At 40.5% G+C, this 27,869-nt stretch overlaps 1 protein-coding gene across 5 annotated transcripts in view; it reads left to right on the top strand.

Moving 5' to 3' along the window:
* The window catches only part of LOC125455634 (neuronal PAS domain-containing protein 3), a 1,150,912-nt gene that overhangs the window by 729,127 nt on the left and 393,916 nt on the right, over positions 1-27,869 (top strand). For all 5 annotated transcript variants that reach the window (XM_048537891.2, XM_048537893.2, XM_048537892.2 and 2 more), the window contains one exon: positions 20,783-20,872. In XM_048537891.2, the coding sequence (XP_048393848.1) occupies positions 20,783-20,872 (90 nt within the window). The remainder of the gene's footprint in view (positions 1-20,782; positions 20,873-27,869) is intronic.

Genomic DNA, 27,869 nt, shown 5'->3' with positions numbered 1-27,869 from the left:
ATTCCTTTGAGGAGAGGCAGTGAAGGTTGGCAACTTGTTGCTGCCTGGAAAGAAACTTGACACACTGCTCAGCAAAAGCATAACAGGTAGAGCAAGATGTTCTTCATGTTGAGACAGGCATCACTGAACTTCTTTTCCAATTCTGCCATAACACTCACATTGCCCAATCACTCAGACCCTGTAAGATTCTGCCCAAAGGTGTTAAATGGAAAGGGGTAATAAATGTTGTTGCATTTAGATTTAAGAAAGCCAGTAGCCAAGGACCAAGAAGATGCCACATGACGATGTGGAATCCAAGCAGCAAGATGCTAGACTAGGGATTGTAATATTGGACTTAACAATCTGGCTGGAGGTATCATTTTTAAGGGTTAATCAATCAGGGTTAATTGGACATGACATAGAACATTACAGCACAGTACAGGCCCCTCGGCCCTCGATGTTGTGCCGACCTGTCATACCGATCTCAAGCCCATCTAACCTACGCTAGCCCATGTACGCCCATATTCTTGTCCGATGACAACTTAAATGTACCTAAAGTTGGCAAATCTACTGCTGTTGCAAATCTTACTACTGTTGCAATGAGCAATTGAAACAAAATAGAAAACTACATGAAAAGTAGGCCTGGTGTAGAATCAGCCATAGCTACCCATTCAGCCAAACTGGCTGAACGGGTAGCTATGGTGATCTTGGCTGCGTTTGGGAACAGACTGTTGTGCAGTTAACAACAGAGCCACCTGAGGATATTTTTCAAATGTTTTCTGCAGAATGGAATGTCTGGAAAAGTACTGAAAATACTGTGAAGCAGTGATACAGCATGTAACATTAGATCCAGAATAGTATGAATATTAGGGACTTTACCCACTCATTGGACTTTTACCATCGGACTCGGGTTTACGAGACTTGTGCCATGGAATCTGAGGCTTCCTAGTTCCACGGTCACCAAAGTTTCCGATGAGCCTAAAGGAAATGTGAGATTCTTTTAATAAATAGTTTATCCTAACCTTTCAGATTTAATATATTTTGTATAAACTAACAACTCATCATCATATGTATTAAGTGCTTTAACCCAATAAATTAGCTATACATTGAAATGCACGTGTCTTCTTGTAATCATTTTGATGAGACCTTAATAAAATCATTGGGTACTTTCTGCACAATTGGACATACATTGTTCTATAACTTCAAGGTATCAGTTTGTGTGTAAATTAAACCTGTTTGGGATTTTCAAGTAAAATTAACCTAAGTTACTTCCTGTATGAGAGATTAATTCTATGACAAGGAACATAAGGCAAGAATATAACATTGTGATCGGTGATGCTTTTTCTTAAAAAAAGGAAGACAGTGATACATGGTTGCCTGCCCAGCCTGACTGCTCCTCCTCAGGACCCAATGCAAATTGTCCCTGCAAAACCCAAGAGTGAACCAGACATTGCTCCTCCGACCAACACCGGGACACAGCTAGATACCACCTCTTCACAACCAGAATTGATTTGTTACTCCTTCTAAGATTGACCCAATACTGCTCCCCCCTCCCCGCCCAATCTCAGGGCCCAAGTCAACCCAACCTCCCACTCAACTGAGGCTAATAACAACATCAAACAGACTTGACACCCCTTTTCCATTGGACACACTTGCCCCAGCCCCTGGCTACTGATTTGACTCAATAGCCACTGCACCCAATCCGAACTCCTGTCCCAGGCGAGAACCCAGCCCCTGGCTACTGATTTGACTCAATAGCCACTGCACCCAATCCGAACTCCTGTCCCAGGCCTTGGCCCCTGCTACTGCCACTGGCACCCAACCTGACCCTCTGCACCGTCTTCCACTGAATCCACTCCGACCTCCTTTGGAGACCTGGCCCAACATCCCCTGGAATCCAATCCAATACTCCCTCCCTACACCACCCAAACCTACCCTGACAACCTGCCCAGCATTGTCATAGAGACCCAAACGGACTCTTCCTTTTTCTCCTAGCCTGACATATCCACTTGAAAAACCTAACCTTGCGTCTCGCCTACCCTAAACACTCATTCACTTACCTCATCCATTGGCACCCTGCTCCAGCGCACCCAACTACTACCCTAAACCTTTCACTTACCTGCCACCCTTATCCTTCACCAATCTTCCACCCTGACCTTCTCCACCCTCACTCTGCTATCCCAGACAAGCATACTTACCTTTTCAGAGGAGCTGGCAAAGTGGCTGGCTGCGCTGCTGGACATTTAAATCACAAAATATAGCATACTCACTGTTGCAGAAGAAGGCTTGGGTTTAGTAATGTTCTCTTCCCTACTGGCCTGAGAGAAATCTTGGACAGATCTCCCTCTGTCACAACAGGAGGCTTCTTGCAAACATTTTCACAGTCAAAATTGTCCAAATGTATCTTTTGTGTTTTTAGAGTCATAGATACATAGCATCACGGACACAGGCCCTTCAGCCCAACCTGATCCATGCAGACCAAAATGTCCATCCACACTAACCCATTTCCTTGGACTTGGCCCATATTTTTCTCAACCTTTTCCTAGCCATGTATTTTTCCAAATGCCTTTGAAATATTGTTAATATACCTGCTTCTACCACTTCAACTGGCAGCTCATTCCATATGCATACCACCCTCTGTGTAAAAAAAAGTTGCCCCTCAGGTTCCCATTTATTCTTTTCCCCCTTACCTTAAACTGATGCCCTGTAGTCCTCGATTCGACAACTCTGGAGGGAAAAAGACTGAGTGCATTCACCCTAACCATGCCTCTCATGATTTTGTACAGTTCCTTAAGATACCTTCCTTCCCCCCACCCCTCCACTGCTAGTCTCCTGTGCTTTAAAGAAAAAAGTCCTAGCTTGTTCAACCTCTCCCTATAACTCAGTCCCTTGAAACCTGGCACCATCCTTGTAAATTTCTTCTGCACTCTTTCCAGTTTAATAACAACAAGGTGACTGCAACAGAACACAATACTCCAAGGACAGCCTCACCAACGTCCCGCACAACTGCAAGATAACTTTTCAACTTCTGTACTCAGTGCTCTGACTGATGAAGGCCAGTGTGCCAAAAGCCTTCTTCACTACCCTGTCTATCTGTGACTCCACTTTCAGAGAACCATGAATCTGAACTTGAAGGTACCTCTGTTCCACTACACTCCTTAAAGCCCTACCATTCACCATGAAACTCCTACCTTGATTTGACGTTCCAAAATGCAACACCTCACACTCATCTATGTTAACTCTTTTTTGTCATTCCTTGGCCCACTTTCCCACCTGATCAAGATCCTCCTGCAACTTCTGATAACCTTCCTCACTGCCCATGATCCTGCCTATTTCAGTATTTGTGTAAATGTGTATTTTGTTTTGTCTAATCAAGATCTGATCAGAATTTCTGGGCCAGTAAGTGCAATATTCAATCTGTTTTGTTCATTTGAAGAGATCATGCCTTACAATGGGCCACAATACACAAGCAGACCTTTCAATGGCATATGTACCAAATGAAATTTGAATCATGTGACAGCCTCACCACATTTCCCAGATCAACGGTCTGCTTGCCAAAAGTGCCAACCGATCCAACTTCTCAACTGCAATACAAACTTCTCGAAAAATGGACTGACTGAATATGGTGCATGACCAACATACACATACAGAACTGCCTACCTGGCACATAGGACAGAGACAGATATTCTGTACAAGGTGCATTGTTACATGCAGAAATGTCCAAAATGTACAGTGAACCTGGATTTTATATAACCTCACACCTAAAGAAGCAACATTGAGGAGAAACAGAAGCCAAATCAGGGAATTACACAAGGCTCCAACTATGCATAGCTCATCCAGAAAGTTATGCTGAGAGAATGAAGGTGTGGAAAACCATCATGACAACAACCACCACTCCAACAACACATGAGACACCTTTGCATATTCAAGTTAAGAACATCCAAGTGTAATGTTTACACCTCCTGAAGGTTACACCAGCAAGGATCTGGAAGGATTGCCAAAACACCTATATGAGATACAGATTCTTAGATCCTTATATTCATCATTTTTCAGTGTTTTATTCCATGCTAATTATTTTGAAATGAGTTAACATTTCCACATTCTTAGTCTTCATGTAATTTTATGGTGTGGTGTGTTATAGCTTTAAGAGCTGAGTGTGCTAATCGGATGAGGATCAGGATGATACCGCATGACCAGCAGTCATAAGGATTCCAGGCAGCGATATGTTGGACTGATGATGAGTACATAACTTGTAGTTGTAGAGCAATGCATCAGTTTGTCTATTAAGGAAACTTAGATGAGATTTTCAAGTAAATTGATCCTAACTTACTTACTAATCCAATACAGGAGTGATAATCCCGTATTAAGGGACACAGCACAAAAGATAGTAATTGGAATATGCAAAGAAACAAAATGTATGCTTAGAAGAAGTCTAAATGCCAGTTGCAAAATCATTGCTAACAATTGCAGTCTGAAAAATGAGAATAATGACTAATGGGTGGAAGCTTGAACTCCATGTTCAGTTTGGAAGTCTGTAATGGGACCAATGAAAAGATGAGATGCTATGCTGATCACAGATCTGACTGGCTTTCAGAAGAGAATTACAAGTAAATCTCTTTCACCTTCAAGGAATGTTGAGAACCCAATATCATTGTAAGGGATAAAGCAAAGTGCAAGACATATGCTTCCTGCACTTACATGGATTGTGTTGTAGGAAGAGGTAGTATTGTGGCTGAGTGGTGGTGGAAGCAATGAGGCCTCCAAATAAAGAAGCAGAGGGCAAGATATTTTAGGGGTAACAGAAATAGTGGAGGAAGATCCATTTGAATGGGGAGGCAGGTATATGGAAGACGAGAACATTGCGATTTCAGTATGAAGGGGATGAGAGCTGGGGTGAGGAAATGAGTTATGAGAGGAATTCTGAGTTGAGGAAAATGGGTGGTTATGTATTTGAAGTGCACATATTGAAAGTAACATTGTAAGAATAGATGAGGTGCCGGCAGCAAAACTAGGAGGAGAATTGAGCCATTAAAGGAAGTGAAAGAGGAGGATGCATAATCAAAGCAGCTTTGGGAGTTAGTGGGTTTATGGTAAATAATGATCCAGAATCCATCCCCAGAAATAGACATAGACAAGTTGAGGAAAGGAGGAGTTGGTGATGGATGATGTGAATATGAGGAAATAGTGGTAGTTGGAAGAGCTGATTAAATTTTCCATCTGAGTGATTGAATCTTCATAACTTTAATTACATGTACTTTTAATATAAAGAAAAATATTGTGATCAAATGTAAGTTTCTAAGCGTTTTCATCATATTAATATCAATAACAATGGAACCCTAAAATCCAAGAATGCCCTTCTGGATTTTGATCCAAATTATAAATTATCTAAACTAAAATATTTTTATTTTGTATACCAACGGAATTGATTTTGGGTGGGAAAAATCATTACGCTTATTCTGAAACAGTTAGAATACTGTTCTCCTAACTACACAATGGAACATGTAGTGCTAAACCAGCAATAGAGTGACACAGAGTACACCTTAATAAATCTGATATTTGCAGAAAGTCATGTGAACAAGGAGCAAGAGAAGGCTACTCTGCTCTTTGAGCCTGGTCCACCATTCAATGAGATCATTGCTGATCTGGTTTTTAATCTTTAATCTGCATATTCCTGTTAATCTTTTATCCTCTTGATAATCCAGAATCTATCCACTTTGGGATTAAAAATATTTAAAGATTCTGGGGCTACTGTCTTTTGAAGTGACTTCCAAAGACTTTAAACCTCAGAAAAAAATGTTTCTGCCTCCCTGTGTTTAATGTCTTATTTTTAAACAATGAACTCTAATTCCAGATTCTCCAACAAAAGGAAACATCTTTCCAACATCTACCCAATCCAGTGCCCTCAGGAACATGTATGTTTCAAATAAGTAATTGCTGTACTTCCAAAGGAAACAGACCTAGATGGTGAAGACTCCCCTAATAATACAATCTGCTCATGCCAGGTTTTAGCCTGAAAAACCTTATGTAAACTGCTTCCAACTCATGAACAACTTTCCACAAGTATGGTGGCCAGTACTGCATTCAGTACTCCAGATGAGAGCTAAGTAATACCTTGTAAAACTTAAGCATAACTTCTCTAGTCTTACATTCAGTTCCCTTTGCAATAAAAGATATCTTGTTGTATCTGCATACTAACCTTCTGTGATTTATGCACCGGACATCCATATCTCTCTCCGTCTCCGAGGTTGGCAATGTCTCACCATTTAAATAATATGCTTCTTTTGTTGTTTCTGCTAAAGTGACTATTTCACACATTCCCCATTTGTTAGATTTTTGCCCACTCATGACTGACTTTTCTTTATCCTTTTGTATGCTCCTTACGTCCCCTTCACAACTCTCTTTCCTACCTATCTTTATGTCATCAGCATTTTAGCTACCATATCCTAAATCCCTTCATCCAAATCATTAGTAATGAGCTGACGTTCCAATGCCAACCCCTGTGGCGTTCACCAGCCTGGAAAAGACCCACTTGTTCCCACTCTGTACTTCCTATTAGCCAGCCAATCTTCTATACGATCTAATATGTTACACCCAGCATTGTCAAATTTTATTCTCCGCAAGAGGCCTATCAAATGCCACCTGGAAATTGAGGTACAATACATTCACTGGTTTCCCTTTATCGACAACAGAAGTTACTTCTTCAAAAGAATTCCAATAAATTGGTTAAACACCAAAATTATGTTAGCTGTGCCTTACTACATTGAACTCATGTAAGTGCCCTGTTATAACATCTGTAATAATAACTTTTCAAATCTAAAGGCACCATCCCTGAATCTGAGTTTTGCTCCAGTAAAATTATTAAGGATTACCAACTATTGAAAGATCAGTTTCCTTATTTTGCTGGGGGAGGGTAGGTGCTTGATATTGTGTAAAGAGCCCAACACTTCCTTCATGTTAAAAGGCTTGATAGATCTTAAAATATTCTAAAAATGAGATGTCAACATGGTGAAGCTCCCAACAGCATAAACCGAAAGTGATAGACCCAGCTAAGCAATCCCAGAACCAATGGATCAGATCTAAGCTCTGCAGTCCTGCTATGTCCAGGCATGAATGGTGGTGCACAACTAAACAACTCTTTGGAGGAGGCTGCTGCACAAATATCTCCTTCTTCAATTATGGATGTGCACAGAACATGAGTGCAAAAAAGGTAAAGCTGGAGTATTCACAGCTATCTTCAGTCTGAAATGCTGAGTGAATAATCCATCTCAGTCTCCTCCAGTGGTCCCCAGCATCACAGATACTAGTCTTCAACCAATTCACTTCACTCTATGTAATATCAAGAAATGGTTGTTGCACTAGATACTGCAAGAACATGGTCCCTGACAGTAATACTGAAGACTTGTGCCCCAGAACTTGCTGCTCCCTTAGCCAAGCTCTTCCAGTACAGTGGCACCACTTTAATAATGTGAAAAATTGCCCAGGTATGTTCTGTACACAAAAAGCAGGACAAATCCAACCTGGTCGCTTGCCATCCCATTTGTCTACTCTCAATTATTAGTAAATTGATGGACAGTTTTATCAGTAGAGCTATCCAGCAGCACCTGCCCAGTGAGGCTCCGTTTGGGTTCTACCTGGGCCAATCAGCTCCTGACCTTATTATAGCTTTCGTTCAAACATGGACAAAAGAGCTGAATTCCAGAGGTGAGGTGAGAGTGACAGCCACTGAAATCAAGTTCTCGTCCGTTTTGGTGTGGCATCGAGGAGCCGTGGCAAAACTGGAATAAATGGGTATCGAGGGTAGAATCTCCACTGGTTAGTGCTATACCTGGCACATAGGAAGTTGGTTGTGGTGGTTGGTCATCAGTCAATTCAGTTGGAGGTCAATCAACTCACCTCCAGGACATTTCTGTAGAGGCTCTTCAGTGTAATGTCTCAACCCAACATCTTCAGCTGCTTCACCCATGACTTTCCCTCCATCATAATGGCAGAAGAAGGGATATTCAATGATTGTACAATGTTGTGCACCATTTATGACACTTCAAATGCAACAAGATCCCAAAATATCCCAAAATAGCAATTAGCCTCACCCAAATGCCAGGCGATAACCATCCAATAAGAGACTATCTAACCACTATTCCTTGACATTCAATGGTGTTACCATCACTGAATTCTCCACTATCAGCATTCTTTGGGTTAACATTGACTCACCATCTGAAACAGTGGCTACAAGAGAAGGTCAAAGGCTGGGAATACTATGGTGAGTAACTCACTTCCTGACTTTCTACATTCTGTCCATCTTCAACAAGGCACACATCATGAGTCTGATGGGATACTCCCTACTTGCTTGGATGGGTGCTGCTCCAACAAGGTGCAATAATTGGTTGACGTAATCAGTAATTTAGAACATAAATAATTATTCCCCAAAACATGCACGTACATGCACTGCATTAAAGAGAAAAAAATCCGTTTTTTATTTGGCAGATTGACTTTCTGAAAAATGTACTTTGGTCAATTAGCTATTCGCGAAAGAAAAAGGAGAATGAGCAGAATGTGCTAAACTCTGTTGATCTGAACTTCTGGCACTTACGGCCAAATCACTAATTACAGTTGGTTTTCTTTGGAGTCTTTCAGACATAACTTTCTCAAGAAATACAATATTGAGAAGTTTCATCAACCTCACTTGCAGAAGAAAAGATAGGTTTCATTCTACTCAACAGGAGGATTTTCTTTTCAGAAATTATAGACATCAACTATGTAGTTCTTGGTGTTTCCTCAACTAATTCCAGATACCAAAACACTCTGTCCAAGCTAGTCACAGTTCAAAACAGCCTTAGCTGGGATCTCATTCTTTTCAAGTAAAATTTAACTTATTTTTCTAATCAACCTGTTCAGAAACGTTATTACACACCCCTGGAGCAGTTAGGACTCTAACCCAGGCCTCCCCAAAGAACAAACCATTATTGTGATTTCTGGAAATCTTAAAAGGTACTCCAATGTTCACAGTGACTTTTCAATGACCTTTTTAAAAAGCTACTTCCACAAAACTTGAAATAATTTTCTTCAATTCCTCAAAACTTATGACATCTAAGAAATATTAAATAGACACAAAGAAATAAAGCTTTTCCACAGGACTTTTCATGATCACCAAATGTGCCACATTATATTTATAACCAATTAAATACTTTTGCAGGATACTTGATATTGTTCCCTGCCCCCTAAGCCAGGATGCCCAGGTTCAAGACCCACTTACTCCAACGTGTGTTATAACATCTCTGAACAGATTGTTGATAAAACATCTGCACTCAATATTGTAGGAAACATTAAAAAGAATTCCAATTGACAATCTCACACACCTATCTATTTTATAATGAATAAACAATGTTTATTCAACATTGATTGAGAGATAAATAATGGCTAGGACACCGGAGATAACTCTTGTGCTCACTTTAGAGTAGTTCTAGCAGGCAATTGATATCCATCTGAGAGGGTGCACAAGATCTTCATTTAAAACATTGTATTAATACAATACCTTCAACACTACAACACTCTCTTAAGTGTCAGCCTTGAAATTTGTGCTCAAGCCCTAGAGTGAGACCTGAATCTACAATCTGCTGACTCAGAAGCTTTTTTTTCAAAGCAAGATTATTGGAAAATGCAAGTGTTCAAAATCTAAAGTTTATGTTTTTAAGTCCCAGCAAGAGTAGTCTGAGACTAGTATAGATGTCTCAGGATCTGTGCGTCATTAGTAATAGAGATGTTCCCTTTGCTTTTTAACCTTTCATTGTGCAACTTTTTAAAATTATCACATAACATTACAACAACATCTAATTAATCGCCAAAAAATGCAAAATGCAAATTTTAAACCCACTCACTCTCCAAGTTCCCTCACGCCCAACTTCGATTAATCCTGCATATCATCTGTACTGCCTACTGACTGCTAAGTACATCTCATCAGTTGCACCAGCACTAACAGCTGTTCCATCCACTTTCAACTCCCTTAATACCTGCTCCTCTCTTATTACAAGAGGAAACCAACCTACAATAGAACAGAAAGAGTCAAGAGATTGGACTGCCTGAGATATAGCTTATTAACTGTCCTGAGTGGCTGACTGACAATGCCCAGTTCCCTGGACTGGTATCAAAGTCTGCTCTTGACTTACTCTGTCGGGACCTTGAGTGAAGACTTCATGCAGACACAAAGCCAGTCAGCTTGTCATGGTTGTATCAGTGATAATGGGAACTGCAGATGCTGGAGAATCCAAGATAACAAAGTGTGAAGCTGGATGAACACAGCAGGCCAAGCAGCATCTCAAGAGCACAAAAGCTGACGTTTCGGGCCTAGACCCTTCATCAGAGAGCTTTCTCTCTGATGAAGGGTCTAGGCCCGAAACATCAGCTGTTGTGCTCCTGAGATGCTGCTTGGCCTGCTGTGTTCATCCAGCTTCACCACTTTGTTATCTTAAGCTTGTCATGGTTGTCAGCAGGCCTCTGTTAAGGGTGGAAACCTTAACTAAGAATTGGCAAATGGAGAGGTTAATTTTTTTCATGCAGCTCGATTTGGCTTGCATATTTTGAAGCTGATCAGCAATCTAGATTCCAAAATCGGGGACTTTCTAAGCGAATACATGCAGAAACCTATTGGTGTAAATAAAGGCATTTGGGAAACTGATCAGGGAAACAGAGGTGAGATTGAGCAGCCATTCGAGTTTCTTTTTATTCATTCGCTGAATGAGGGTGTTGCTGGCTAGGCAGCATTCATTTCCCATCTCCAATTGCCTAGAGGGCAGTTGAGTGCCAGCCACATTGCTGTGGATCTGGAGTGTCACATGTATCCCAGACCAGGTAAGGTTGGCAGTTCCCTTCACTGAAGGACATTAGTGAACCAAATGTTTTTTTCCCAACAATCAACATTGCATTCGTGGTCATTGTTAGACTCTAGATTTTTATTGAATTCAAATTCCACCATCAGCCATGGCAGGATTCAAATCTGGATTCCTAGTACATTACCTGGGTCTCTGGATTATTGGTCCACTGATAATGCCATTGCCTCACCATGAAATAGATATTTAAACCCATCTCTGTTGCAGCTGCTGTCTCAGTTTCCTTTGGCAAACCTTTGACAGAGGGTTCCTGTGAAAATACAGCTATTTTTCAACCTTGGGAACTTTCAAACTGACAATCATGGTAGACCGTGTGTTGGGGATATATTGTCAGTGCATCAGAACAATGAAAATCATTAACATCTTTGTTGGTGACACCATGCTGTGGAAGGTGTGTAGGAGATTTGCATAGTCAGACAAAAGATTTTTTTCTGAAAAAGGGCCTAGGCCTGAAATGCCGGCTGTCCTGCTCCTATGATGCTGCTTAGCCTGCTGTGTTCATCCAGCTCTACACCTTGTTATCTAAGTTTCAGTTTCCAATGGGCAATTCCCCTATTTTGCAAGATCCTCTGTGAATGTCATTGACTCTGAGCTGGAGTTAAGAGCAGGAGTAAGATAATAAATTAATATTAGTACCACTTATTCCATTATTACTTATTCCACAGTACCCAGGAAATATAAGTTTGACTAAGAATCCTAGTTCTGTCATTAATGAAATGAAGTGAGCATGTGTGTTGCAGAGGTATTTGTATTTCTGTTATTAGCTATCTTGGAGGTCCTTGTTTCTTCACCACTGAAAGATATGGAAATAAATGTATCTCTAGAGTTTTCTCCTCTGCAAGTGAGAGTAGGTCCATTGCTCTTGTCTTTTCACTTTCCCCTAGTATTTTACATTCTCATTTCTTGTGAAGGATGAAAAACAAACATACCTCTGAGTGAAGATTAGGTTTTCAATCAATGGATACAATGCATTTCACTGCACTTGTGAGGCTGTCTGTGAAAAGCATGTATCATATCGAATGCAGTTAGGATCAGTGAATAAAGTACAAAGTGTAGGCCATGTGCTGCTGAAAGTTGAATTAATGCAAAGAATGATGTGATCAAGAACAGTAAGGCAGAGAGTTGAGGGGGTACTGGTTGTTGTGAAAACACAGGATGCATTTGAATTAATGCACATACTTGTCTGGAGTTAGTAAGGTCATTAAATCAATTTCTACTTTGTATCCCCTACACTCATACAGTTCATCTCATCATTTATTTCCAATTGCATCTTTTTAAGAGCTAAAGGATTCTTTCTTCTGTTGTTCAAGTATGTTCTTCCTCCTCCTGACTGCAGACAACAGTAATTCCAGTTTTCCATCATCAAATTTGGGTTCTGCCTTTGCTTACCCACCCATCCTGACCACACCCAATTTCCGTATGTGCACTATTCCTTTCATTACAGTTTAGATTTCATCCTGCACATATTACCTGCTGTGCAGCTAGGAGTGGCAAAATCAGGGAAGCAAACTTAATTGGTACTTTTTGAACTGAGATTGAAGATTCTTAACCCACTTATTTGATTGTGGGATACCAGCCACAACAATACACGCAACCTCCTTTAGAAATCCCCTTCATATTAGCATCAAGCCTAAAGTAATTATCCTGCTTAGTTTATTCCATGAATTAGCTAACTTGGTGACATGGATGTCAAAGTCACAGGTGACAATAAAGATCTGTTTAATGAACAATCCACAATTTCAAAAGGACCTATTTATTCAACATATGGTGTGAGAATTTGTTTAAATAGAAGTTATTTATATTGTATTTAGTTTAATTAGAATTCTGACAAGCACAGAAGGTAATTTATTTATTTCCATATTGTATCATGTGAGCTGCTTGTCTTTTTTTCAAGAGGTGACCTTTTTTGTAAAATTCTCCTGCAGTGTTGAGTGTAAATTCTCCAGTCTGTTTTGTTCCAAATGCAGTTTGCTTTACTAGCAAATCCCTAGTTTGCTGTTAAGTGACAAAAACACAAACATTCTTTCAAATCAATAAGTAACTATTATGCAAAGTAAACTCTCCTATTCTGAAACATTACATTTCCACACAGTATTTTGTGGAGTGAGATACATGGCACCTAGTTCCCCATGGTTGGATCAACTTTTCTTTTGCAAATGTTGACTCTTCACCGCATTAATTATGCAACTGACCCCTTAAGCGCTCTCCCCATGTAACTGTGCTGAAGGGGAGGCAGAAATGACTCCCTACTGATATTTGTAGGGAAGTCAACCACTATCACTGAGGTATGGCTTATTCAGAAATGAAAACTCACTCCCCTCTAGGTGATTGAGAGGTATTGATGGATGGGTAAGTGGAGAGGAGGTCAATCCTTTTTCCCTGCTAACCATTGCAGGAGCCCATGTCACCAAGCATAGCAAACCTAGACCCAAACTACAATCTGATTCAGCTCTGAGTCTCGAGAGAAGTAGGATGTCCAGCAGTGCAGAAAGAATGTCAACTCAGTGCTTTGCAAAGGTGAGTTCCCACCACCCTCTCTATGCTAGTCGAGATTTCCAGTCTAGCTCTGCCACTGCTTGTGCTTCTCAGCAAAGCTCATGAACTGTCAGTCTTGCTATTACATGCTTTTTATTGTTATGACCAGTTGCTGAGCAAGGTTTATCAATCTGTTCAAGATAGGATTCCCACGATTGTTAAGCTTGTGGATGAGAAGTAATGAACTAATTCCTTTTCTTTAATGATCTGCTGCACTTTTGGTTGGTTGCAACAAGATTGATTTAAAGAAGATCCTTACTGTTGTCAGTATCTTTCTCCCAGATAAAATGAATTCATGTTCTAAAAAGAGCCAATTTAAACATGTTTTCTTGAGTTGCTTAAAGACTAAATTTATTAGTTACTTAATAAGAGGAAATAATAATGCAATGCATACATATAGAGTAGAAAGATGAGTCCAAAGATAAATATTAAAAAAGTATTCAGTCAATCGCTGAATTCTATGAAAAAGACAGTTATTACATTTACGATTATGTTGTGTCTATTCTTATTACATTTGGTGATACTGGTGTCGTAGTCATTGGTAGTTGAGCAGTTGATTTTGAAATTTTTGGCTTTGCAGATTAGTTTATATTCCTCAGCCTTGATTCCTTTCAACATTGATTAGACCACGGCATTCAAAATGAGAGTGTGTATTTCTTTTTACAGAAAGTGTTTTCATGACTCCCCTCTAACTAACTCCTCACGGAGTAGCACACCAGGCCACCAACACACACTAATCAGAACTGAACTGACATTTAAACCCTGTTCTTGTGTGTTCTCGAAATGAGAAAACACAAACATATATTTTACCCAGAGATAGTAGGAACTGCTGATACTGGAGAATCTGAGATAACAAGAGGCAGAGCTGGATGAACACAGCAGGCCAAGCAGCATCAGAGGAGCAGGAAAGCTGGCATTTCGGATCCGGACCTTTCTTCAGTATTGGGGAAGGAGAAGGAGGGTCCAGAGCCGAAACATCAGCCTTCTTGCTGCTCTGATGCTGCTTGGCCTGCTGTGTTCATCCAGCTCTACACCTTGTTTTCCCATATATTTTATCCAATTGTTTTCTTTTCACCCATCATGTTCACCATCTAAGATAATTCACAAGGATTTACAATTTAGCTTACAGGGCATTTCTTTCTTTTCAAGTTCTATTACTTGAAACTTCCTTGTAATTCGTCAGGTGTTAGGTTCAAGCGTCTCTCTCTAAGCTAAGAATAAGCCATATAGGCCTTCCAGACAGACTGAATTACATTGCATAGAATTTACATGCTGTCATTTTGTCTACGTGCTCTCTTTTTTTAAGAAAACACACGTTGTAAGTAAAGGTTTAGTATGCCTGTCGGTGATCTACATTTGTGGTTCATCATCATGACACTTTTCCCCAATGAGAAATGAAATTGAACCATTCTCTGTTCATACAAAGGTTGAAAAAGAATTAAATATCTATAACAAAAAACACACTCGACCACCGACATACATTCTCCTGGTAGTCAGTATTAACAATTCACTTCTCACCAAGTATATTCTGAAGAACGATCTGTAATTATGTTTGATTTCCTGCAAATGAGTGTGATTTTTAGATGATACTGTTGAGGAAACAAACTCCAGTGGAATAATCTGTGTTTAATCTACTCCACAAATGTTAATGGCTTTTGGTTAGTATGCACTGTTGTCTCTGCTCATTTTGAACATAAATCTCAAAGTTTGCAGAGAACTAGTAATTAACTGAGGGTGTCCTTCTCTACCATAGGCTACTGTCAAAATTGAGATCTCAGGGTCTCCCTCAAGCTACGGATAATCTATTTGGTCTTCCAGGCAGACCAAGTTACGTTGGGCATAATTTATATTCTCAGCCCCATTTTCTTAGCTGTTATGATTTTTTTTGCAAAATACATTGCAATTAATGTTTAATAAGTCCATAGGCTATCTGGGGTTTTGATCTGCATCATCATGATGTACACACAAGGACTCACCATCTCATCATTCAAAACTGCTAACTCTTTCTGCCCTTTGCAATTCCCACTCACTCACAAGGAACACTCAGCATCTCTCTCTCTCTCATGCTCCTGCATTACTACAAAGTAATCTTCATGCTCTTCCATTATTCACAGGCCCTCCATATGTCTCCTTGTAGGATAAATTGGCCTTTCCCTCCTGCATGGATGCAGCTACGGCACCCCACTGACCTTCTTGTGATATCCTGACAGCAAGGACATGGGTTACTGGACCCTTGTAGGCCCTAACGTCTGACTGACCATGGCCAAGCACTTGGAGTGGAATTAGATGAGCCCTTGACAACTGATTGATACTACCTCCTTATGGACCAGAGTCCACCTTCACCCTTCTCAACATTGTTCTCCTGAAACTTTATGCATGGCTCTTTGTTTGAAGGACATGAGCTGTTTGCCATATAAACTGCTGGTGAATGCTGCAAGTGTGATGTGAATATTGCATGGTGTGGTACATAAACCATTCCCTTGATTGTTCAGTGCTGTCCATCATGACAAGCTCCCTGTGTCTCCTTTGTTGGTTTTATCTTCAAAAAAGAGGGCACAAATAACCTCCCAGAAATGTTTGGGAATGAAACATCTTGTGAGATGGCAGGATTGAAGGAAATTCATATTAATAAGAAAATATTGCAAGGAAAACTAATCCAGTTGAAGGGTGACAGATCACCAGAACGTGATACTCTATATCCCAAATTCTGAAAGGAGATAGCCCTGAAAATGTTGGACATATTGGCGCTCCTTGACTCCAGACCCCCACAAAGTCTAAAATGGCTAAGGAAACATCTGCTGATTACCACATACTGTCCTCCCTTCTCCATGTTAAAAAAATACAATGAGGAAGCAGGAGGGCACAAAATGTCCTCTGGGTGGGGGATTTTAATGTCCATCATCAAGAGTGGCTCAGCAGCAGTTCTACTGATTTAGCTGGTCAGATCCTAAAGGACATAGCTGCTAGATTGGGTCTGCAGTAAGTGGTGAGGATACCAACAAGAGCAAAAAGCATACTTGGCTTCATCTTTTCCAATCTGCTGGCTGTGGATACATCTGCTCATGGCAATATCAGGTGAGAGTGACTGCTGCATAATCCTTGTGGAGATGAGTCCAATCTTCACATTAAGAATAACCTCCATTGTGCTGTGTGACACAATCACTTTGCTAAACAGAACAGACTTTGCACTGATCTAGCAACTCAAGACTGGGCATCCATGAGGTGCTGTGGGCCATCAACAGAAGCAGAATTGTACTCCAGCACAATCTGCAACCTCATAGCCTGGAATATTGCTGACTCAACGATTACCATCAAGCCAGGGGATCAACCCTGGTTCAAAAGAGAGTGCAGGACGGCATGCCAGGAGCAGCACTGAAAACGAGGTGTCAACCTGGTGAAGCTTCCAAGTGATAGAGCTAAGCAATCCCACAGCCAACGGATCAGATCTAAGCTCTATAGTCCTTCCTGCTACATCCAATTGTGAATGGTAGTGGACAATTAAACAACACATTGGAGGAGGTGACTCCACATATATCTCCATCTACAACAATAGAAGAGATCAGCTCATTAATCAAATAGAAAAATACTCGCAGACATCTTCAGCCAGAAGCGCTGAGTGGATGATTCGCTAATCCATCTCAGTCTCCTCCAGTGATCCCCAGCATTACAGATACCAGTCTTCAGCCAATTTTATTCACTCCATGTGAAATCAATAAATGGTTGGAGACACTGAATACTACAAAGGCTTTGGGCCCTGATAAAATCCCATCAATAATACAGAAGGCTTGTGCTCAAGAACTTGTCACTTCCTTAGCCAAGTTCTTACACTTCACTGGTATCTACCCAACAATGTGGAAAATTGTCCAAGTAAGTCCTGTGCATAAAAAGCAAGTCAAATCCAACCTGGCTAATTACCACCACATCAGTTTACTCTTGATCATCAGTAAAGTGATGGAAGGTATCATCGACAGAGCTATCAAGCAGCACCTGCTCAGCAATAACTTGCTCAGTGATGCCCAGTTTTGGTTACACTAGGACCTCTCAGCTCCTGATCTCATTACAGCCTTTTGTTCAAGCATGGACAAAAGAGTTGAATTCTGAAGGTAAGGTGAGAGTGACAGCCTTTGCCATCAAGGCTGAATTCAACCGAATGTGGCGTCAAGGAGCCCCAGTAAAATTGTTATCAATGGGTATCAGGGGACAAACTCTCTGCAGCAGTGGACTGCAGTGGTTCAAGAAGGCAGCTCACTACCACCTTCTCAAGGAGAACTAGGGATGGGCGATAAATGCTAACCAGCTAGCATCACCCATGCCCCACAAATGAATTAATTTAAAAAATTGTATGTGGCCTTGGTAAGACCACGTTTGGTATATTGCATGCAGTTTTGGTCTCCCAACCGAATGAAGACTATACTTGCCGTAGAAGGAGAGCTGTGGAGGTTCACAAGGCTGATATTGGGGGTGGCAGGACTATCATGCGAGGACAAACTGTTTTGACTGGGCCTGTATCTACAAGACTTTCGAAGGATGAGAGGGGGTCTGATTGTAATGTATTAAAATCTAACAGAGCTGGATAGACTAGATTCAGGGAGGATGTTACAACTTGTCGGGAAGTCTAGACCCCGGGAGGGGTCACTGCTTTAGGACATTTGATTGGCTGTTTTGGACTGAGATGAGTCAACATTTCTTCACTCAAAGGATAATGAACCTGTGGAATTCTCCACCACAAAAGGCTGTGGAAGCCAACTCTATGTGACTGAGTTCAAGGAGAAAGACACATTTTTAGATTTTGAAGAAAACAAGGGATATAGAGAGAAAGCAGGAATAACGCATTGTGATAGATCAGTCATGATCATTTTGAATGGGAGCAGGCTCAAAGGTCAAAATGGCCTACTCCTCCTCCTAGTTTCTATGTTTCTGCACGAACAACCAATGCAAGACAACAACACTGGTGGCCTGTAACTGAACACTGAAGACTCAGTGTGCCGAAAACCAAAGATTACGTCCAGGATAGCAAGCTAAGAGGCATGTGATACATCCTGTAAAGTTATCTTGTACCCCTGTGCACAAAGCCACCTGGCAGAAGCATGCATGTCCTAGATGTCCCTGAGCTCCAAAGTGTTGAAAGGTTGAACTGGTGTGTGAGTTGGTCCAAGAGCAGGCATGATGGTATGTTGAGGCCTTGGTTTGCTGCTGCCAATTTGCATGTACAAAGGGTTAAAGAGGACAGCAACCATGAAGCATGCAAGGACTTTGTGCTAAAGACACAGTCAGAAAATGGCCCGGACAAATATTCAGTAAGCAGCTGCCACCAGACAGTCATCCTAAATTTCACATTGATAGTTTACACCAGCTAGTTTCCCAGAGAGGGTTTGGCAAATTGGAAGTGACATATAAAAAGGGTAATTTGAGCTACTAATCAGATGCAAATACATAGTAATAACGCAGTCATCACTCTGCAATGAGATTCTGAAGCCGCCATTTCAAGTTTAATGGGAAAATTTGGGGAAAAAATTCTGTTTCACGATTCTGGCTTTTTTTCACTCTTGTCATATTTTACCACTTTTCTTTCCATTATCCATGGCACATCAGGAGGGGGGAAATTCCACCCAACATGTCTGTTCCATGTTCCACCAATCAAAATGCTAATTCCTTACCCTATGCACATTGCATAAAAATTGCTCTCAGTTTTACAATACTTCAATGCACATTTGATCAGACAAGAGTATTGTTAAAAATAATGTTCCAATTCTCTGCTGTAATAATTCTAACTTATCTCAGTCTAAAAGCTCCTATCTGGGGATATTCTAAAGATCTTTGAGACAGATGTTGAGCAGTCAGTCCCTTTGGCAAATGGGAGTTTAGTGACAGGGAAAAGTCTTGGGTTGCTTTTTATCATAATGTCAGTGAAATTCAGAAAAAATTAATTAGAGTGTGGCTATAGATTGGAATGAGATAATGGCCCAGCTGAACCTGGAGTAAGGAATTGAGAGAGCAAGTCGATTGAAGGGGTTGACCTTTCGTCTCATCGTTCAGATTCGTCAACCTGTCCTACGTTCCCAGTAGAGTATACACTGTCGTCCATTATTAATTAAAATGGTATCAGATTAATTTTTCTCCATGATCTTAAAAGTAAATGCCAAAACTCCCACTACTTCCCAGGTTGAGTGTCAGAACATTTGAACAGAATCATTGAGAAATAAAACACTGGCACAACATACCTGGCACAGTTTAATGAATGAGACGGCATCTGATATTCTAATGCAACATTTTGAAATACTTGATTGCATCATGTTTAATGTAAATGTATGTAAGCAAGTTGCATATTGTGTTGACTGTGTACAAATGTTGGTAATGTTATCATTATATAAAGCCACAGCAAAGGACAGAGGGGGGTTGGAAATCTGAAAAAGAAACAGAAAATATCCGCATTTTGTCATCCACCATGACTAAAATGTTTTTACAAACAGCTTCCCAAATATGTCTAATGTCTTTTCAAGAATGTACTTGACTTAACACCCTATGTAAAATTGTATTGATCAAAATATCATTGAGAATGATCATTCGCAATTTTATAATATATAGCTTCAAAATTATGAGCAGTGAAATCGGTTAGCGTAGGATTTTACTTGTTCTAAATGCCAAAGCTACTCGTTATTTAAATGCTGACACAAAATTATTTGTATAACCAATTGTTGCAATGATGTTTGATCTATTTTGATAATTTATTGTTCTGGTTATTATATATTTTGTAAGAGATTATATAAATACTTTAAAATACTGCTCATTTAATCTGGTTATTATCCAGATCATTTCCATTATCCTATGACTGTAATACCTGGTCTTGGGAGTGTTTTTTCAGAAGTAGTTACAAAGATCTATGTGAACAATAATAGTTTTTGCTTCAGTCTCAGAGGTTCAGTTCGTAGTAGAACATGATATTGATTATATGTCACTCAATGAGATTAAACATTTATGGAACATAGGAATATAATTTTGCCCTTGCAACCCAAGTATCATACATAATAAAACATTTCATTTAGATGGTACATAAAGGAATTGCTATGTATATTTAAATGAAAATGTGTTAATATTTTTGTAAAGTGTAAAATAATTTTGTTCATGTCCATTCGTAAATAAAACCCACATTACTTGTGCAGTACTGAAGAAGTTGGAAGAAAGTTTTCTTTTAGTTTAATGATATTTCTGCTCTTTTCCTTCAACAGGAAAGAATTTTTTGTTTTAAATTTACTTTAAGGTACAGATAATTGTTAATCCTTCATTGTAATGTTACCCTGTCAGTTGTTAATGTTAATTTTATGTATGGTTCTTTCTATAAAGGAGCCACTAACAGAATGACAAAACATTGTTTCATTGTTTCTTCACAGTCTCTGGATGGATTTGTATTTGCATTAAATCAAGAAGGAAAATTTTTATACATCTCTGAAACTGTCTCCATCTATTTGGGCCTTTCACAGGTAAGTAAGCTTAATTTTCCAGTTGTAGCATTTCTACTGTGAAACTGTCCACCAAAACCAGTGCAGCATATTCAGTAAAGCATACCCGTTTTCAGTATACCAAAGTAATGAAATTTGGAAATTAAATATTTCAAGTTGAAATATTGGTATTTGTTTAATGATGCAAATTTTTATTCAAATGCTAAATCCCTTCACAGAATATTATAAGCAATTATAGGGAAATGACAACACATAAGATTGGAAGCATGCTTTACGCGCAGTGTTAACCTGCTTATAGAAAGATCATCTATAGAAAGATCCTGTTTTGAGGCTGCATCCAAACTTTAGTTAACACTACCCCTACGTAAAATAGTTATCAACTCGTATGTATATTGTACCCCACAATTCAAATCTTGCTTTAAGATTTGTGGCTTGGGTTCGTCTTAGTCCTATATTTCCAAGAAGCCATGTGATTCTTGTTTACTGTGCTGTATGTTTTCGTTGACACTGAGCTAGTACTCTTTGCAAGTTGAAGTTACCAATGAATTTTTGTGACTGAATGATTCTCATTTTAGCAGTTGTACTTCATGAGGTGGGTAGAGGTAGCTGCAATGTTGATGGTAGCAGTTAGTTACATGCGTGCTGACTTTATGTTTTTTGATTGCAGTAGATAGTTATTTGTCTGCTGGGTGTGCCAAAATAAAGAGAAACTGCATTTGCTGATTCTGTGAATCTTAAATGTACAGCTACTTACCAAGAGCCATGAAGTTATGCTCCAGCTATACAAAACCCTGGTTCAGCCACATGTGGAGTACTGTGTCCAGTTCTGGTCGCCTCATTACCGGAAAGATGTGGAAGCATTGGAAAATTGTATTGTTACATTTATAATATTTGCAGTAATGATTAAAGTTTAGTGGAGGGTCCTTGAATTTTCCAAGTAGCCAATCCTTTTAGAACATAGAACATAAATCAGTACAGCACCACGATGTTTTGCCGAACTTTTCCCCTAAACCTAAGGTCTATCTAACTTCCACCCCTACATTATACTATCATCCACATACCTATCTAATAGCCACTTAAATGCCCCTAATGAGGCCGACTCCAATACCCTCTATGGCAATGCATGCCACGCCCCGACCACTCTCTGAGCAAAGAACCTGCCTCTGATGTCTCCCTTATATCTACCTCCACTCACTTTAAAGCTATGCCCCATCGTAAAAGTCTCTGGCTGTCCACTCTATCGATATCTCTAATCATTTTGTCCACCTCTATCAAGTCAACTCTCATCCTTTGTCATTCTAAAAAGAAAAGCCCTAGGTCTCTCAACCTTTCCTCATAGGACCTTCCCTCCATTCCATGCAACACCTGGTAAATCTCCTCTGCACCTTTTCCAACGCTTCCACATCTTTCCTGTAATGAAGTGACCAGAAGTGGACACAATACTCCAGATGTGGCCAAACCAGGGCTTTGTATAGCTGGAGCATAACTTTACGGCTCTTGAAGTCAATCCCTCTATTAATGAAAGCTAACGCACCATAGGTCTTCCGAACAACTCTATCCACCTGGGTGAACTGTGGATATAAACTCCAAGATCCCTCTGCTCCTCCACACTGCCAAGAATCTTTTCATTAACTCTGTATTCTGCTTTCAAATTTGTCCCTCCAAAATGAATCACCTCACACTTTTCAGGGTTAAACTCCATCTGCCTCTTCTCAGCCCAGCTCTGCATCTTATCAATGTCCCTTTGTAACCTTGAACAACCCTCTGCACTTTGCACAACTCAACCCACGTTTGTATTGTATGCGAACTTACTAATCTACTCTTCTGGTCCGACATCCAAATCACAAATAGAAGAAGACCTAGAATCCTTGTTGTACACCACTTGCAACTGAGCACCACATTGAATATTTTCTATCCACTACCACCCTTTGTCTTCTAAGGATCAGCTAATTCCGATTCCAATCTGCCACATTTCCCCCTATCCCATGCCTCCTTTCATGAGCCTACCATAGGGAACCTTATTAAACGCTTTACTTAAATCCATGTACAACACATCCACTGTCCTACCTTCATCCACATATTTGCTCGCCTCTTCAATGAATTGAATAAGGTCGGTGAGGCATGATCTACCCTTCACAAATCCATGCTATCACAAATCAAACTGTGCCTTTCCAAGTGATCATAAATCCTATCTCTCAGAGCCCTTTCCAATAATTTACCCACCACTGAAGTACGACTAACTGGCCTGTAACTCCTGGGGCTATCCCTATTTCCTTTTTTGAACAAGGGAATGACGTTTGCCATTCTCCAATCTTCCGGCACTATACACATGGACAGTGAGGAGAAAAAGATCATCGCCAAAGGCCCAGCAATCTCTTCCCTTACTTCCCATAAAATCGCTGGATAAGTCCCATTAGGCCCAGGGGACTTATCCTCAAGTTCCTCAAAATTCATAGCACATCTTCGTTACTAACGCCTACCTCCTCTAGCCTATTAGCCTGTTTCACATTGTCCTCCCATGCAACTACATCCTTCTCAGTTGTGAATACCAAAGAAAAGTATTCATTAAGGACTTCTCCTATCTCTTTAGGCTCTGTACACAAATTCCCTTTACAATTCTTGATTGGCCCAACCCTTTCTCTGGTTGTTCTCTTATTCCTCACGTATGTGTAAAAAGCCTTGGGGTTTTCCTTGATCCTATCTGCCAAGATTTTCTGATGCCCCCTTATAGCTCTCCTCAGCCCTATCTTCAATTCTTTCCTGGCTAACAGGTATCTCCCTAGAGCCTTTTCTGATCCTTGTTTCCTACACTTTATATAGGCATCCTTCTTCCTCTAAACTAGTTGTTGATCTCTCTTGAGAACCAAGGCTCCCTCACTGGACCGCATCTTCCCTACCTGCTAAGGACAAACATATCGAGCGCATGCAGTTTGCATTCCTTAAACAATCTCCACATTTCTATAGTGCTCTTCCCTGACAGCATCTACTCCCATTTTATGTTACCCAATTCTTGCCTAACAGAATTGTAATTACCCTTCAAAAAGGATCTAGGCCCGAAACGTCAGCTTTCCTGTTCCTATAATGCTGCCCTGGCCTGCTGTGTTCATCCAGCTCTACACTTTGTTATCTCATAAACCTTACCCTGCTGTATGCACCTTTTACAGTTAATATTGATTTCCATTCTGCAAAGACAGCTTAGGTATTAGTGGGAAGGATTTGTTTCTTTGATCTATTTCCCACCTGACATGTTTGCATCCTGATTGAGAAGAGGTTGATCTTTCGGACATTCTGTTACCTGATGCAGTTGAATATATGAAATATGAATGGAAATTCTAACTCAAAATTAATTTTTGATGTTGAAACTTACATTACATGATGCAAAGTGAAACAAAATTATCTTTAAATGTAGTCATCTTTAAAAAAAACATCAATTTTGTGCATAATTTAAAAAAGACACCATAAAATGTAATTATAATGCAAACATAATTTCAAGAGCATGATAGGTTTCTATAATATGAATAATGCCAGATGAAGACATTTGCAGTCCAAAAGTGGTGATTAACTCCAGTATGGTTAGATGTGAAAATGTACAGGTAGGCCATACAGGGGCGGTAATGGAAGCCCTAATCAATTTTAACAGTCAGTCATCCCTTAGATCAAGTTGGCAAACTGCCAAAATGGACATTCAGCGACAGCTTGCAGGTTTTAGGCTAGGACAATATTGGATAGCCTGGGAGCATCAGACCAGCAGCAAGGTAAGCTGTCTGGACATGGAAAGAGAGAGAGAGAATGTCTGTGCCTACGTTTGTGTTTCCGTTCAGAGGCGGTGTTGGTGTTTAGGGGAGAGAATTCAGAAGAATGATAATGCCCAGGACAGTAATGCCAAAAAAAATTCTACTTTTGAATCTAAATGTACCACAGTTGTTTTTGGTTTTACTGTACTTGAAAGTCCTCTGCTTTTAGTCTGCTTGTTTAACAGATGTTATCAATCCCCATTACAATTTCCAATGGTCCAATGTCCACTTGTACCTCTCTCTCTTTTCATATATACAAAATGCTCTTTCAATCTTTTATAGCTTACCTTCATATTTCATCTTCACACCTCTTATTGCTTTTCTTGATTTTCTCTGCCAGTTTCTGAACAACTCTAATCTTCTGGCTTCCCATTAATGTTCACTACGTTGTATGCTTTCACTCTTGCTTTTATTCTGTCCCTGATTTCCCTTGTCACCATGGTTGCCTTATCCTCCCTTAGTCAGAAGTCACACATCACCAGGTGATAATCCAACAGGTTTATTTGAAAACACACAAGCTTTCAGGGCTCAGCGCCTTTGTCAGGTGTGGTGAGAGACTAGAGTACACAGACCCAGAGTTTATAGGCAGAGAGACCAAGGGGAGAGAGATCAAAATGTCATACAACTGGTGTGAGGGCAGTGTTTGGTGTTAAGTCGCTGCAGGTGACCAAGAGTGTTAGACATTGAATAAAGTGTCAACGGCTGAATAACTATCAAAAGGATGACCTATAATCTGATTAACTGAGGGCAGAGAGATAATTACAAAAAATTAAGAATAAGGTGGTTCTGGAGACAAACTAAATGACTGGAATTGCATGCTGAATTCAAAACTGTACAAACTAATTAAGGTAGAGAGATCATTAGAATTTATCGAGGTGATGCTATCAAAACAGTACAGTAAGGGAGATTTTACAGATACAGAATGGTGTGGTGTGATTACCTGTAGTGTAACATGAACACAAGATCATGGTTGAGGCCACCTTCCTAGGTACAGGGCTAGGCTACCTGCCTCTGCTCGGTGATTCAGTGTTGTGTATCTCGAAGTCTGCCTTGGAGAATGCTTAACTGAAGACAGAAGGCTGAATGCCCTTGACCGCTGAAGTATTCCCCGGCTGGGAAGGAACATTCCCAGTTAGTGATCATTGTGCAGAGTCCACTCATCCATTGTGACATAGAACATTACAGCACAGTACAGGCCCTTCGGCCCTCGATGTTGTGCCGACCTGTCATACCGATCTGAAGCCCATCTAATCTACACTATTCCATGTACGTCAATATGCTTGCCCAATGACGACTTAAATGTACCTAGAGTTGGCCAATCTACAACCGTTGCAGGCAAAGCGTTCCATACCCTTACTACTTTCTGAGTAAAGAAACTACCTCTGACATCTGTCCTATATCTTTCACCCCTCAATTTAAAGCTATGCCCCCTCATGCTCGCCATCACCATCCTAGGAAAAAGGCTCTCCCTATCCACCCTATCTAACCCTCTGATTATTTTATATGTTTCAATTAAATGTTTCAATTGTCTTAGCATCTGCATGGCCTCGCCACTATACCTTGTCTCAGGGCATCCTTGCCTGCAGTTTATGGGATAGACAACATTGGCCGAGTCACATGAGTGTTTGCAGTGCCTGTGGTGGGTGGTGTTCCCATGGTAGTTTCTATGTTGCTGATCTGATATGTCTTGCAGAGGTTGCCGTGACAGGATTGTTTGACGTTGTGATCAGTGTTGTCCAGAAGGCTAGGTAGTTTGCTATGAACAATGGTCTGTTTAAGGTTTGGTTGTTCTTTGAAGGTGATAAGTGGAGGCGTAGGGAAAATCTCAGCGAGATACTCATCAAAGACATGTTGAAGGCTGCAAAGAACATTTCACACTCTTCCAGAGTAGCTCTGGTGAAGTGCTGGACAACAAAGGGTACTGTATTGGTTATATCCTGTGTCTGTCTTCTGAGGAGGTCATTGCAGTTTTTCACAATGGCACATTGAAACCGTCAATCGATGAATTGAGCATCGTATCCTATTGTTATGAGTGAGTCCTCCAAAACCTTAAGGTGTCTATCGCATTCCTCCTCATCTGAGTAGATCAGGGCTGGTCTACAGGGGATAACTTCTTTAATATGTTTAGTGTGGAAGCTAAAGACATGCAGCATTGTGAGATTTTCTGTGGACTTGCAGTAGAATGAGGTACTGAGGTATCTTTCTTTGATGGAAATTGCATGTGTTCAAGAATGAAACTGATTCTGAAGAGTAGACCATGGAAAGTCTGATGGTGGGATGAAATTTGTTGATTTCGCTGTTTAGTTGTTTCAGTGATTCCTTGCTGTGAGTCCAAAGGAAGAAAATGTCATCAGTGTACGTGGTGTATAGCATTGGTCAGAGGCTCTGCATGATGGCTCGTCCTTTGTCTGCTGGTTTGATGATGATGCTGCGATTGGTCTTGAGGCATTGTGTTGTGCCTGGATGATGTTCTGCGCTACTATGTGATTGCGGCTGATGAATCTGGTGTTAACACATCTCCTAACATCGTGAGCGTACAAATTGAGCTTGGACAGCAACCTTCCAGAGGGGTCTAGTTCAACTCCTTCTTCTTTGGTTGCTGCACTACTATCTCTGTGTTGACTGTTCCAGTTTATTGTTTGTATCATTGGGCTCATTGCTGACATCTTGAGGTTTATGGAAGAATTCCTGGAGCCTCATTTGCCTGATCAATTCCTGTGTGTCCGCCATAGGGGTCAATGGGGTCCCATTTTGGTGGTGGGACAGAAATTGAACCCTTGGCTGAAAACTTCACTTTTGTCCAGTTGAAGGGTGTGGTCAGGCAAGCTGACGATGGATTTCCCTGGGGTGGTACCGGCTTCAACCATCGTACCAGAGGAGGTTTGGTTACTTCTGGAGGTGATGTCAAGTTTCTCCAGTTCCTTGTTCTTGGAGTGTCTATAGGGGATGTAGTTCTGTTGCCCTGTCTGCTTGGCAGTGTCTCGTAGCGTTCTGCTGTATCTTGAGCGCAAGCTGAGAATATTGACTCTATCTTGATTTTAAGGTTGCAGTGTCTGCTGTAGAGTTGGTGTACGAGATGGTTGAGGAGTGTGTGAGATGCGCAAAGGCAGAATGTCTCTGTGTAGTCTGTGTTGTAAGTCGACTTGAGTGGGTTCGTGATCCACAGTCCTTGTAGGATTTTCGCAGCTTTCTTGCATTTCTGTAGAAGCTTGATGTCTGTTGAT

The sequence above is a fragment of the Stegostoma tigrinum genome, chromosome 10 (assembly GCF_030684315.1).
Source record: "Stegostoma tigrinum isolate sSteTig4 chromosome 10, sSteTig4.hap1, whole genome shotgun sequence".
NCBI lineage: Eukaryota > Metazoa > Chordata > Chondrichthyes > Orectolobiformes > Stegostomatidae > Stegostoma > Stegostoma tigrinum.
The sequence above is the reverse complement of the archived record's forward strand: the minus strand, read 5'-3'. Positions and strand labels throughout refer to the sequence as shown.